This window comes from Falco naumanni, chromosome 3 (assembly GCF_017639655.2).
Source record: "Falco naumanni isolate bFalNau1 chromosome 3, bFalNau1.pat, whole genome shotgun sequence".
NCBI lineage: Eukaryota > Metazoa > Chordata > Aves > Falconiformes > Falconidae > Falco > Falco naumanni.
In genome coordinates this window covers 3,403,435-3,417,083 of record NC_054056.1, presented here as the reverse complement: position 1 = coordinate 3,417,083, position 13,649 = coordinate 3,403,435, and the positions used below count along the sequence as shown (strand labels likewise).

At 47.8% G+C, this 13,649-nt stretch overlaps 2 protein-coding genes across 3 annotated transcripts; both read right to left on the bottom strand.

Moving 5' to 3' along the window:
• Positions 1-821: 821 nt before the first annotated feature.
• On the bottom strand, positions 822-2,271 carry LSM10 (LSM10, U7 small nuclear RNA associated). Its single transcript, XM_040588407.1, has 2 exons — positions 2,164-2,271; positions 822-1,417 (listed from the first exon to the last, which is right to left on the bottom strand). The coding sequence occupies exon 2, from the start codon at positions 1,407-1,409 to the stop codon at positions 1,038-1,040; it is 372 nt and encodes a 123-aa protein (XP_040444341.1). The 5' UTR covers positions 1,410-1,417; positions 2,164-2,271; the 3' UTR covers positions 822-1,037.
• Positions 2,228-12,747, bottom strand: OSCP1 (organic solute carrier partner 1). 2 transcript variants are annotated; one of them, XM_040588405.1, is made up of 11 exons: positions 12,610-12,744; positions 11,624-11,653; positions 7,778-7,932; positions 6,921-7,088; positions 6,203-6,283; positions 5,534-5,637; positions 5,023-5,151; positions 4,411-4,480; positions 3,573-3,712; positions 2,787-2,850; positions 2,336-2,452 (listed from the first exon to the last, which is right to left on the bottom strand). In XM_040588405.1, exons 1-11 carry the CDS (start codon positions 12,719-12,721, stop codon positions 2,336-2,338), a joined length of 1,170 nt encoding a protein of 389 aa, XP_040444339.1. In that variant the 5' UTR covers positions 12,722-12,744. The 2 variants fall into 2 exon arrangements, with proteins under 2 accessions (XP_040444340.1, XP_040444339.1); XM_040588406.1 differs by lacking the exon at positions 11,624-11,653 and having other exon boundaries at positions 2,228-2,452; positions 12,610-12,747.
• Positions 12,748-13,649: the final 902 nt, after the last annotated feature.

Sequence of the window (13,649 nt, the reverse complement as noted above, 5' to 3'; positions counted from 1 at the left end):
TCTCTGCAGAGCCTCCCACCCCACACCAACGGCCACACGAGCCTCTCCTGACGCTCCCAGCTTGCCCCTGGTAGGGATGCGGGGTCCCTCGTCACACGCAGTTTCTCACGTGAACTCTTCAAGATGACCCACCGCCACCTGAGCGACTATTTGGGGACAGGGCGGCAGCACCTTTGCTCTCGGGGTGCTCGAGCTGCTGACCACTCCAGCGAGGTGCCCAGGCCCAGAGCCAGGCCAATGGCACACACCGGGCACAGACACCAAGCTCCATCTTGGAGGCCAGAGAGCACTGTGTAATAAAGGGATCCCTGCAGAAGTAGGACTAAGTCACCTGCTGACTGCACAGCCCTTTCAGCAGGCACACAGCGGCCGAGGAAGCGCTGTGGAGCTGTGGGGAAGGGTGGTGGAGGAGCAGGGAAGCAGAGGGGCCAGCCGCAGCAGCATTCCCCATGGCCTCGGCAAAGCACCTTCATGCTCTTCCAGGCAGACAGGGCTGCTCCCTCCCCTCTGAGCTCAGCCCTGCTCTGCTCTAGATGGGCATTCATCTCACCCTTGTCCCGTTAAACTCTTTCAGAACAGCGGTCTGGCAGGAAGCTGAGAAGACAGGCTGTGACCAGCCCCCTCCTCAGCTCAGGACCAGCAACTCTAGCTCCTGCAGGCAGTGATGCCAGCAGCACCACGGCCCTGGACTCTGTGAGCAGGGGAAGGCAAAGCTGTGGGCAGCAGGACAGCTGTGGCTGAGCAACCCCTGGCTGCAGCTTTGGCGAAAAGGGCTTTGCCTGGCCATCAAGAGGGACATGAGCAGGGAAGAGGAAATGAGCTGAGAGATCACAGACCCTTTCAGGCAGGGTTATTCATTAGAAAAAATAACCCTGCTCCCCTGCAGGCACTGGCCAGGGGAGCAGCAGAGCCCCGAGTCCCTGGGGGGGATGTCTGGGGCGAGGTGCGGAGGCGGCTGGCAGTCCGGTCAAAGGGGCAGGTCCATCCTGGCCTTGCGGCAGGCAGGGCTGCAGACAGGCTGCAGGCAGCACCGGGGCTCACTTGTGCTTGGCGCGAGGGAACTCCTTCCTGCCCTTGTCACGACCCCCGAAGTAGCGGACCCTGTGGATGGCCTGCAGCTGCCGCTCGATGGTGGCCCTGATGTCCACCTCGTCTGGGATGTGGACGTAGCGGACGTTCCTGCCAGTCACAAAGAGCTCATCCAGGTGGGACACCGTGCCCTGCCTGTCCGTGAAGGTCACCTCAGCCAGCCGCACATTCATGAAAGCGTCCACATTGGTGACGCGCCCCATGGCCGTGCTCTCATCACGCAGGTCCACGGTGGTGACGTGGCCGTGCAAGCCCTGCAGCAGGATGACCAGGCTGTTCTCGGCGATGGTGCGCTCCTTGACGGAGTGGCTCACCTCCATCGCCGCGGCTGCCGTGGGGAAGAGGGAGACGCCATGCTGCGCCCTGGCTGGGCGCCCACCGCTGGGGAAACCCACCCTCCTCCCCTTGCACGCTCCTGTGCACACATAGCACCCCTTGCACGCTCCTATGAGCACATACCACCCCCTGCACATTCATATGCACACACACCACCCCTTGCACGCTCCTATGCACACATACCGTCCCCTTGCACGCTCCTATGCACACACACCACCCCTTGCACTTGTATGTGCACACACCACCCCCTGCACGCTCCTATGTGTGCATACCACCCCTTGAACGCTTGTATGCACACATACCATACCTTGCACTCTCCTATGCACGCATACCACCCCTTGCACGCTCCTATGCACACATACCATCCCTTGCACGCTCCTATGCACACATACCACCCCTTGCACGCTCCTATGCACACATACCACCCCTTGCACGCTCCTATGCACACATACCACCCCTTGCACGCTCCTATGCACACATACCCCCCCTTGCACACTCCTATGCGCACACACCACCCCTTGCACGCTCCTACGTGCACATACCATCCCTTGCACGCTCACCTGCACGCTGCCCCCTCCCAACTCGCTCACGTTCTCCCCACCGCCCCCCCCCCCCGCACACTGGGGCGCTCCCCGCCTGCTCCCAGCACCCCGCCCCTCTCCCCCCCCGCCCCGCGTCACTCTCGCTCTCCACGCCCCCCCTTGCACGCCCCCGTCCCCCCCCCCCTTGCACGCTCACCAGCACGCCGCCTCCTCCCCTTGCACACTCGCGGGGCCGCCCCTCCCGCCCCGCCCCGCGGCCCCGGCGGCAGGAAGGGGCGGCCCCGCCTGCGCACTGCGCCCGCCCGGCCCGGGATCCCGCGGCGCCCGCAGCGCCTCGCCCTTGCCGGCGCTGCCCGGCCCGCGGTCCCTCAGAGCCCGTCCATCAGCGCCAGCAGCTCCTCGCCCTTCCCGGCGCTGCCCGGGCGCGGCTCCGCCACCTCCAGCTCCCCCATGATGCGGGAGAGCTCCGCCCGCCGGCCCGGCTCCTGCGGGGACAGACACCGCGCCTCAGCCCGCCGCACGCACCCACTGGGAGGCACTGGGACGTGCCCAGCTGCCCCGCAGCCCACGCAAAACGGCGGCAGGCTGGCCCCGCAAGCGGGCAGCGCTCCGCCGGGCGCTCGCCATTCCGTTTGCCAGGTTTCAAGTTACTAAATAGCCACCAAATCCACAGGCTCGGCAGAGAATACTGCCGGGGCTTATTTATGAGCTTCACGGAAATGGGAAAAAACAGGTAGTTTTTAAGTCACTACTCGGGGTGAAACTCTGTTCTTAGCAAGGCAGAATGATGAGGATCAAAATGGGAAACATGCTACGTACCTGTGTGGCTTCTATGTTGATAACCTTGTAAGATAACTCCTCTGGTCTAGTCAATGCAGCGTTTCTTGATCAAAAACATGAAAAGAGTGCTTAATCTCATGAAGACATGCAAATAAATTATAAAAAGCAGATTTCATGAGGCTCCTCTAGGCATGAAGTTTGGACAACGTCCCCATTCCTACCAGGCAAATTAGTGTATGGACCCCAAGTTTGGAGACTTTTCCCGTCTTAGAAATTTTTTATGCCAAGTGTTCCCTGTCCTAATTTTTTTTTATGCCAAGTGTGGAACAGCAGGAATATCTCTGTAGTTGAGATTAAAAGTAGGTAAAGACTTTCTGCAGAAATAATGTCTCATTCCCCTTGTGCTCCCTGCCAGGAGGGGCTAAGGTGTTCAAACCTGTCAGGCTCATCACCCCCATAAGTTCTATTCTTATCTCCAAAATACATAGATGTATTTGGGGGAGAAGCAGAAGGGCTGATGAGATGTCTCCATTCCATGGGACAGAACCTTCTGACTGCCAGTGTCACGTGGAGAGAACACAAGGCCATGCATCACAGGAGACACCAGTAAGGGCAATGGCTCTCCTTCCTGACAGCTTTAATAAAAAGGTCAAGCCAGGGAAACCGCTCCTCTCCTGCTCCTGTAGGGACCATCTGGACCCCAACAACAAAATGCTAAAAACCTGTTATCCTTTCCCCAAAGCTGTTAAGGGCCAGATTTAGTCTCCTGGGCTGTCCACATGGCACTACACCACAAACCCCAAACCAAGAAGGACTTGAGCATACTCTTCCTCCTCGTCGGTTGTGAACAAATTCAGTCGAAATCCTGTCTCACTTCCACCAGGTTTCTGGATCTCCAGACCTCCCAGCAGCCTGGCCAAAAAGTTCAGCTCTTCTTTAGCAAGAGGGTTAGGGACTATATTCTCCTGCAGAAAACAGTGATGTTGTCATTGGTCAGGTTACCAGGGAGATGAGGACTGTAACAGTTTTTGTGTTTTCTGATATTACATAAATGTTCTTCAGAGTGATAAAAATACGTTTCTGTATTGTTAGTGGTACAGATTGTGCAGATAACTAGCAATTATCAATTATACATTTAAAATGGTTGCTTGAATTTATAGACCCAGGACAAGATAATTTTCCAGCTAAATTGAACAGCTGAGAAATCTGGAAAACCAACTTTCTGTTTTCTGATGAGATTAAAATAGGAAGGGAGTACACCATTGCATAAGCCTGCATGTAAGATTCTTTAGGAAAAATGTGCCCTTCCCCTAGCTCAAAGGGGACCATGGAGGAGTGGATGAGGCTCTGTGAAGAACAGAACAGGTTCCCCCAAAGTTAACTTGTAACTGTAGACTACAAATATAGTTAGTTTCCCTGAGACAGGAGATGAACAAAGGGGAAGACAGTGCAACTGTATAGTAAATGATTTGGAGATGACAGATGTGGGCGTTCCATTCAGTGACCCCATCTATTAAAAGACAAGGGAAGCAGAATGTAAAATCTGGCAGATGTGGTGCAGCTGCTCAAAGGGAACGCTCCCACCATGTGTGACCGGTGGCAAGACTCATTGGCACAGAGTAGTCAGCCAGTTAGCCAGTGACAGGAACAGAACAACACTGACCTTTGCATGGGATGCCAAGTTTTTGGATGATCCTGACATGTGTGTCTCTACAGGCCGACTAACGCTGTACCTAGAAGGACAGACACATGAGGAAGAGCAACCTGTTACTTGTATGAGATACAGGAACTGGAGGAAGCAGCACAGTATCAATGATTTTAGGATATTTTTCTGAAGACTGTAAATAACTGAAATAAGAAGTTACAGTTCAGTTTTATGGGGTATTGATGCATTAAAATGTGTTAGCAACAAAGCTGAGAAAGAACACTGCTCTATCTTATTCTTTCAATGGAAAAATTAAGACAAGCATGGAGAAAAGAAAGGATTTCTTCAATGCAGTTAAAATTAAATTATATCTCACATAATACACAGCACAAGATGAAAACACTCTTTACTCAACTCTACTGTAGACATAAATCAAACTTTTGCTCTTCTCCACAGCTTTTTATACACATCTGTCCACATGTGTTCTGTTTCAGGACATCACTTTGTAAAAAAGTCAAGCTGATAATGGCGAAAGAAGCAAAAATACAGAAGGCTGAAGACATGCTTCTAAACAAATCCATAACCATCAACTTTTACTTCATGTTTCTATGTAGAACAAAGCTTACTTACATATTTGTTCCAAGTTTGAGGACTCTGTCTCCATAAAGATCAAAAGATCCTTCCCTTTGTGGAAGAACATAATTTCCACCAGTAGTGAATTCAGTTCTTTTAACTTCATCTCCATTGTGATTAAACATCCTTAAAAACAAATAATTATTGAAACATACTGAGTAGTTTTATTATTGATGTTCAGTACTGACTTCCTCTGCTTACTGCACAAGAAAAAGGGAAATAAAACCCTATCCTGTATGTTGGTAAATGCCTATTTTATTGGATAAGTTACTAATAGCTAATTTACTGGAATAGAGTATGCCAGAAACAGCTTAGTATTTCGTTGCTGGGTGACTTAAGTCTCAAATCCTACCCTTTAAATAGTATTTACTGGAGGTTCAGCTATCCATGCAACATGAATGACAGTCTCAGCTCGATTCCTATTAGACCTCCAGGACTGACTGCTCCTCCGTGAGCAGCCGTACATGCAAGGCGCTGCAAACGGTGTAAGCACTGGTTTGGAACTCACCTGATGAGCCCTGGAACTTCTGTACCCCAAGGAACAGGGCCCGATATCGGCAGCACAAAGCGACCATTAGAGTTTTGCACTTTATCCTTCAGAAAGATGGAGACCTGCAAAAGAATATTCCACCTCTGAGAAAATCACTTAAATATCTTCTGATCCAAATTCTTTTGAAGTCCAACCTTGCAGCCTTCCTGTCTGGATTGGGGTAGGTTTCCTAGGGATCTTGATGTATATATAGAGACTATGGTACAGGTCAAAGCCAGTAATGTAGAACTGTGGTCCAGAGGATGGGCACATTGATACAACATTTAAAAAATATGTACTGCTTATGCACTTGAATATGATAAATTTATTTAGAGAATATTAAGCCCCATGACTTCAAGCTCAGGTTCCGAGTTTGATATCGGGTTTCTACTAAAAGGAAAAACATATTTATTGACTAGCAAATCTGTAGCAGTAGAGATTCCTTTTTTCGTTACGTTTTAGAATTACTGAGTATTATTATAGTAGATGTGCTCAATTTGTGAAATTCTGAAGACTGAAATTACAAGCACAAGACTGAAAACCGTAAGTAACAAAACCAAACCTACAGTGTAATTAAAAAAAGACACCTTTGCCTCCTAGCCACAAGCTCCCTTTTATTCTTACTGACTAGCTGTATTGGGCTCTTACCCTTATGTGCATGTCCTGAAAAAAAATGAGGAGCGTTTGCCTGATGAGCTGAAATTCACCAGCAGAGAGACAGCTGTATGTCTGGAAAAGAAAAACCATCATATAAGGCTTCGCACATGTACCATGTCCAACCCTGGTAAAGGTGGAAACAAGTGTATCAGAATAGTGCTGGCCAAAAATAGTATGTGTGGCAGGAGAAGCAGAAATTATATAAGGGGGGGCAACTAATCATTAATTATTATCCGTGACTAAGAGTCTGATTTAATTTCTGCTGAAGTCAGTGGAGACTTTGATCAGGCTGAATAAGCAATGTATTGATTTAAACAGGCCAGTAAGATAATAACACTTGACTTGTAGACATCTCCCTCTCCAGAAGCCCTTTAGAAACATTTCATGACTTCCCAGAACTTTTAACATTTTATGAAACAGTTCCCTTTCACAGGAACACTCATATTCTTTGTCCAAAAAATTACAGCAGTTACACAAGCAAAAGTTGTTAACCGGGAGGCCAATTTGTTTCCCTCAGGTAAAAAAGAAGGGAAGGTTATTTGGACAGTTCTCTGAGGTTGAGAACATGCCACCCTCCGCACTTGATGTGGCACTCGCTGATGTAGTATTTAGTCTCTAAGATTAGCTTGAAAGAGACAAAAAAAAAAAAAAAAAAAAAATCAAACCACAGTGTGTCCCACCGTTTTTCCATTTTTCTAAGGATTCTTACTTCAGTCAGCTGTCGGAAAGTTTCATCCACCTGGTTCAGAATGCCAGGGGCATCACGTATGAAATCCTTGATGGCGTCCAGGTGGTTGAATGTGACCAGCAGAATGTCTTTGGGCCGAGGGCACAGCAGCACTTGGTATTTGAAAGCCATAGTCATAAGGTCATACAGCTGCAAAATAACACGGGGAAGTTTTGATTCCATCACAACAGAGTGTACACATCGCTTAGGTAACTTCACGTTGATGTAGAAAGGGATTTAGACACTTAGTCTAGCACCTGCCTACAAACCATTTTAGCTTTGTTTACTAAGCAAATAAAACCTCTGCAATTACATTGTCAGCCCTCCTGCTGGTCTCTCCAGCTGCTGCTAAAACTACAGCCCATGAAGCAACACCAGCACCCAGGTAGAGGTCTCTTAAGTAATCCACTTACTACAATTTTTTTCAAAATTGTCTGCTGGATATGCTGTTTGCAAGCAAAAATTCTAACACCTGCAACTGCAAAACAGTGAGTGTCAATACAGAAATATATAAATTTATATACACCCACATATGTATGTTTTTAATATATATTTAAAAATCCAGTAAAGAATGCTTACTAAACCTCTTAAAAATCAAACATTTATTTATTAAAGCAGAAATAATCAGTTCTGAAGTATCCGATCCTACCATGGATTTCCCCAAAGCTTCCTTGGCTGAGATCCATTTTTACAAAGAAAGCAAATGGAAAGAGGGCCCTTACAAAATGCTTCAAAATTAGAGTGACGTAAAGCCATGTACTAATTATGGCAATCAGAAACTTGTGAAGGGTAGCACAGAAGACCAGCATGGTCAGGACTGGGCAGGTGGTCTTTTTTACCTTGTCCATGCTTGCCTGGTTCAGTCTCATGATTGAAGCATGAGCTAGCCGGTCATACACTGTTCGCAGAGCTTTCTTGGAATAAAGTTCCTGTGGTTTAAACAGCTCTTCCATAAATTTTTTATTGAACATGGTTGTGATGATGTCATTCATAACTGCAAAGACAAAGAGTCTCTGTTTTTGCTGCAGAAACAGCACATTCATCTGGATTCATTCCACACTGAGAACCTGGACACTGACAGCTGCGAGGATTGACATGAACGCTTACCTGTGAAAACCAGGTACAGAGCCTCAAAAGAAAAAAGGAGGAGGAACATCACTTCCTAATGTCAACGTTTTTCTCCATCCCACACTGGCCTGAGCAAGCAGCACGATTCCTGCTGACTGTCCCCAGGGGCAGAAATGCTACATGAGCTGCAGACAACAAACCTTGTTTTCCAGTGGGAATAGGACTGGTTTTGTCGCCTCGTTTTTACAGCTACAGCTAGCACTTCTCACTTTTTAAATAATTTGTTTATAGGCTACTCTGACATGTATTACCTATAAAAGCTGCAGTTCTTCCTAAAAAGCTGTTTTGCATCACTCTAGATTTTTGCAGGCTACAGCTAGCTGACTCTGCCTGTTCTCTCTTTAGCCTTTTACACTATTAGTCTATTTTTCCTTCTCAACAGACTCCTGAATGATTCAAGGCTCCTTCTAGTATTTGTTTCAAACGGTTTAACACTGACAAGTATTTAAGGAAGCACTTACAACACTGGGATCTACGTCAGGCCACTCAGGGCTCTTACACAGCAACATCTGCAGATAGTAAAGCAGTTCAAAAGCACAGAACTCTCAACTTCCTGACATGTGCTTCATTTTTTTATGTGTAAATTTAGACATGGAATTGTTTTGCAACTTACTCAAGAGTATGCAGAGAATACGAGTGCTGAGTATAAGGGCTGTGCTCTGTTTATTGAGCTTTTAATGCAAAGAAGATAGAAAACATTTTGCAGTGATTCAAGCAGATGCAGTTATCTTAGCTTTTGTATGGGACCTGATACTTTTATTATTTACCTGATACATTCTACAGAGTTATCATAAATAAGCATTTATTTCTCCATAAAAAAATGTTAAATAAAATTTTTAATTCACACAGATTACTGTACAAGCATGAATTTTCCTAAGCAGATGACTCTTGCTGAAGCTCATAATGCCAGCTGATTCTTATGGCTTAGTAAAATCTGAGAGGAAATAAGGAAAGAGAAAAAGGAAAAAAAAAAAAAAAAAGTGAACATATACAAAGTGGTAGTGATTAGCTATTTGAAATACTGCTATAATTATTCACTGCTGGGTTAGACACCTGGCTTTTCGTAACTGTGGTACTGAAGCTACACAAACAGCCAAAGAAAGTTAATGTCCCAGTCACTTCATCTTTTCTTAAGATGATTAACTGTCTGGGGAGCACTGCCAGATAGACTGTGGGTCCTGAGAACCTAGACACGGAGAGCTGTTTTCCTGTGCCTCCTGATGCGATTCTCTGTACATGCTTAAACCTGATGTTTACAGTTTTTTTCCTACACTGGTGTACGCTACTGGTAACACACACATTTCAGCAAACACACTGTATCAAACAGGGCTGGCTAGTTTTCCTGCTTTACGGACCCAAACAATACAGAGAGATCTCAGCTCAGCTTCTGAGCAGCATAGATGACAAATGAGGAAAAAATCTCTCCTCTTCCTCCCTTCTTTTCAAACAGACTGTCCATAAAACAATCCCTATTTGCAGTCTGAGGCAAAAATTCTCACTTTTTTTAGTGGAGAAAACAAAATACATTAATATGTATTAGTACATATTTATTTTTGCAAGTAATTGGTTATGACAAAAATAAGAACTGTTGCCTTATACTGCTATCAAGAAAAATATTTTTTAAGTTGCTTGGATATGTTGCCCGCACAAAGGCTTCTCCTCCATCTTTGGAGAGTCACCAATAACCAAAACTGTCAGGAGACAGACAACGTCCCAGTAAGCTGTACGCTGGCTGTGGCTGGTAGATATTCACAATGAAATCGGAAGATCTGTGTTAACCACACACCCAGCCTTACATAAATTATCTTCTGAAATTAAGACCTCTTGCATTGGCTATAAAAAGAACCGAGAAAGACATAAAAAAAATCATGGCAAAGGGCAAATCTGACACAGTACGTTTGATAATGACACAGCAAAGAGATCTGAAAGCACATGTAGTCCCTAGGGAGATATTTACACCGTTCTAACAATGGAAAATAATAAAGAAAGGAGTGTTAGCTCAGGGAAAATGGCACGCCAAGCAACACAGCATAAAAGCAATTTAGCAGAGAGGGGTTTCATCAACTGGGATGGGGAGAGGGAAACCAAGTATAGACAATGCAATGGACAGAAGAGAAGCTGAGGATTTATGGTGGTTTTCACCTACACGTGCCATGTGTCACTGGTGACACACGTTCCAACTTCTACCATGCTGTCATGTAACACGGCTCAGATGCATGACATGAGACGGGGGGTCTTTACACCTGGATTATGCTCGTGCTTCTTGGAGGACATTCAAGGCAGCAGCAGGGATGCTATGAGTTCAAAACAGTCACGCGTTCTACTCGCAGTGTGTTTGTAGTTTGTAACAAGGTCAAAGGCAGGCAAAGCCGCCTTGTCATGGCTTCATCAGCAACAGCCTCGGCTGGTCACTCTGTGTGACTCTTCAGAGATCATCACCCCAAGAGCAGTGTTCGTAGGCAAACTTGTTCTCTGACAAGACAAGCTGACTGTTCAACACAGGATCTGCATCTCTGCCACTACTACCTAAATATGACAAAGTGGGCTTTTATACAACTTGTCATTTTGGATGTGATAAAAGAAGATATGGAATCTTTTAGACCTCTGAGATATTAAATGCGGGGAAAAAAAGTGTTCTTGGAAATGGCATGTAATGGTAGCAAACAAAAGCTGGGGCAAACTCATAGGATATTGGTATTTGCCTTTAGTAAATATTCAAAACATAAAAACGATGCTTATTTTGTAAAACATGAATTGTAACCCTGATCTCTCTTAAAAAAGGGCTGCTCAAAAAGGCAGCGAAAGTTCTATGCATGTTCACCTCGCAAAAAACTTGAGATAGTTTAAGGGATTTATTTCCTCATTCAGCTCCTTACCACACCCCTTTGCTGGAGGCTACCGTTCCAAGGCAGAGTCCAGAAGGAAACCCATGCTCACAGCTCAGCGCTGCAAAATCCCGATGTCTCAGCCCAAACTCACCCTCAGGGATAATTTCAGTCAAGATGAGCTTGGCTGAAGGGTGAGCACCTGCTTCTTTGTGATCACTCTGCAAGGGTGATGACTACTAGCAGAGGTGGATAAGCAGTTAGGATGGAAATGCCTTAAACTTTCCTGGAATTCACCTGTCAAAACCCTAAGCAATGAATTAGAAAACAAATTTAGAAACATGCAGTATACATAATAATTCCTGCATTTAAGCAGAAAAAACAACCTTCGCAATGCTCACATAATTATATGCTTGCATTAATACAAAGCCAGAAAAAATACAAGTATCTTTTTGGCTAGAAAGACCGCTACGATAAAAAGTTTTGATCTATTTCCAGTCTTGGTTAAATAAGCAACGTATTTTTGAAGCCATATGATTTTGAGATACTGTCTGTTTTTTCTAAGATCTATAGCTAAAGTGCATTTTAATGAACAGGTGCATATTATTATTCATCTTTGACGCTATGACTAGAAGGCTGCAGGAACAGCATACGGTGTGTTCACGTACAATGAGCCTCATGTGTGCATGTAGTGGTGTTCGTCTACTGCATGCAGCTAGCAGATTACAGTACCTCGTTTCCTGTCCACATCTGTCCATTCATCTACACGAAGCATATAAAACAAAAACATCAGTTCAAGAAGTAAGAACAATAGTTTCAAGGAGAATAAAAGAAAGAAACTAAAAAAAAAAAAAAAAGAAATCTAACTAATGGACTTTGTTTTTTCTCATCAGCATTCAGCACTTAACAGGAAGGAACTCTTCAGGTACTTGACATCTTTCACCTTCGATGAGCGCACAGATGATGAAACCTTGCCCTCCCCTTGGAAAGGATCTCATTGCTTCACCAGAGATAGAATTTTACCCTTGACTGAATCTCAGCACATTTTGCATTGAGCTTGGAAAGTTTTCAGCTGGTTTTTTTCACTTATGAGCCAACAACATTTGAGTGAACAGTTTTAAGCATTAACAAACACCTCAGTGGGGACGAAACCACATCTCAGTACAATGTGCACCCAGTTTTTTGGGAGGTAAAATACACGCGTGGATAAACTAGCACAGATCTAATTCTCCTGCTGAGATATGCCACCAAGTACGGCTGATTTAGTTGAGGCTCTAACGTTAGACCTCCACCCAGAGCAGCAAAGTTTTGCGGGATCGTTCTCTGAAGACACACGCGAATAATTAAGACCGCATTGCCGTTGCACAGTGGCGAGGAAGCTGTTTGCCCAGGCCTGCTCCTACCGGCAGAGCCTGCGGTGCCCGGCACCCCCGCACCCCCGCACCCGGGGCGGGGTGCCCGCCTCACGTCACGAGGCCGTGCGGGGGAGCGGCCGGTCGCTGCGGGGGAGGGCGGGGAGAGCCCTGCCCGGCCACCGGCAGCTGCCCCTGCCCTCGGGGCACCGCGCTTCCCGCCACCGGGGGAGGTGGGGCGCCGCCACGGCCCCGCACCCGGCGCAGGCCGCAGGCCCCGCACGGCCCGGCCAGGCCGCGGGAGAGCCCCGAGGCCCGCGGGCAGCCCGCACCCGGCGCAGGCCCCCCCGGCCTCCCGCCGCTCACCTTTGCGGGCCTTGTCGCCGGGGATGCTCTGGGCGCGGAGGCGCTGGTCCAGGATGTACAGCATCTCCCCGCCCAGGTTGAGGAACAGCAGCGGCAGCGTCCGCGCCGACATGGCGACCGCCGGCCCCGCCGCCGTTGCCGGGCAACCGCGGGGCCAATCGGGAGGTGCCGCCTTGGCCGCCCGGGGTGCGCGTGCTAGCCCTGCCCAGCGCGCGTGTAAGCCCCGCCCACACGTGCGCGCGCCCCGGCGCGTGTGCAAAGCTTGCCCCGTGTGGGTGCACACCGCGGCGCGTGTGCAAGGCCCTGTGCATGTGCGTGTGTGCACCCCAGTGCATGTGCAAAGCTCTGTGATGTGCGCGCACCCCAGCGTATGTGCACAGCCCATGTGGGTGCACACCACAGCGCGTGTGCAAGGCCCTGTATGTGTGCATGCGTGCACCCCAGCATGTGCGCAAGGCCCCCAAGCGCATGTGTAAGGCCCCAGCCACACGCACCCCAGTGTGTGTGCAAGGCCCTGTATACACACGCTCACCCCAGCACTTGTGCAAGGTGCCACCCACGCGTGTGCACACACCCCAGAGGATGTGCAAGGCCTGGTACATGTGTGTGATCACACTCCGGCACATGTGCAAGCCCTGCCCACGCATGCATGCAACCAACACGTGTGCAAGGCCCCACACGTATGTGCACACCCCAGCACACATGCAAGGCCCTGCACACACATGCATGCACCCATAGGCCCCAAGTAAATTTTAAAATACCAAAACGTTTCATCAGTACTGGTGCATAAGAACAACTAAAAAGTTTATAAGGAAATGATTAAAATAATTTTAATACAACTAAGAAAAAAAAGGGGGGGCTGAGCGCTGCCTGGGGCGGGCCAGCCACACATGCCGCTGCTCAGAGGAACATGGGGAACGTTGGTGAAAGCCAGCGGGCGCCACCATAACCGTGTCAGTAACTCCCTCAGTCACCACCACCAGCACCTTTGGTACGAGCAGCCCCATCACACTCGGGGACGGCAGAGGCACAGGGCAAAT

What these genes read in the sequence shown, in the direction of transcription:
- LSM10 (XM_040588407.1), bottom strand. Translation starts at nt 1,409, where the DNA reads ATGGAGGTGAGCCACTCCGTCAAGGAGCGCACCATCGCCGAGAACAGC.
- OSCP1 (XM_040588405.1), bottom strand. Translation starts at nt 12,721, where the DNA reads ATGTCGGCGCGGACGCTGCCGCTGCTGTTCCTCAACCTGGGCGGGGAG. An exon ending in CTTTCCGACAGCTGACTGAA is followed by an intron (nt 6,284 to 6,920) that starts GTAAGAATCCTT and finishes TTTCTTTTCCAG; the next exon opens with ACATACAGCTGTCTCTCTGC. An exon ending in ACTTGGCATCCCATGCAAAG is followed by an intron (nt 3,713 to 4,410) that starts GTCAGTGTTGTT and finishes TGTTTTCTGCAG; the next exon opens with GAGAATATAGTCCCTAACCC.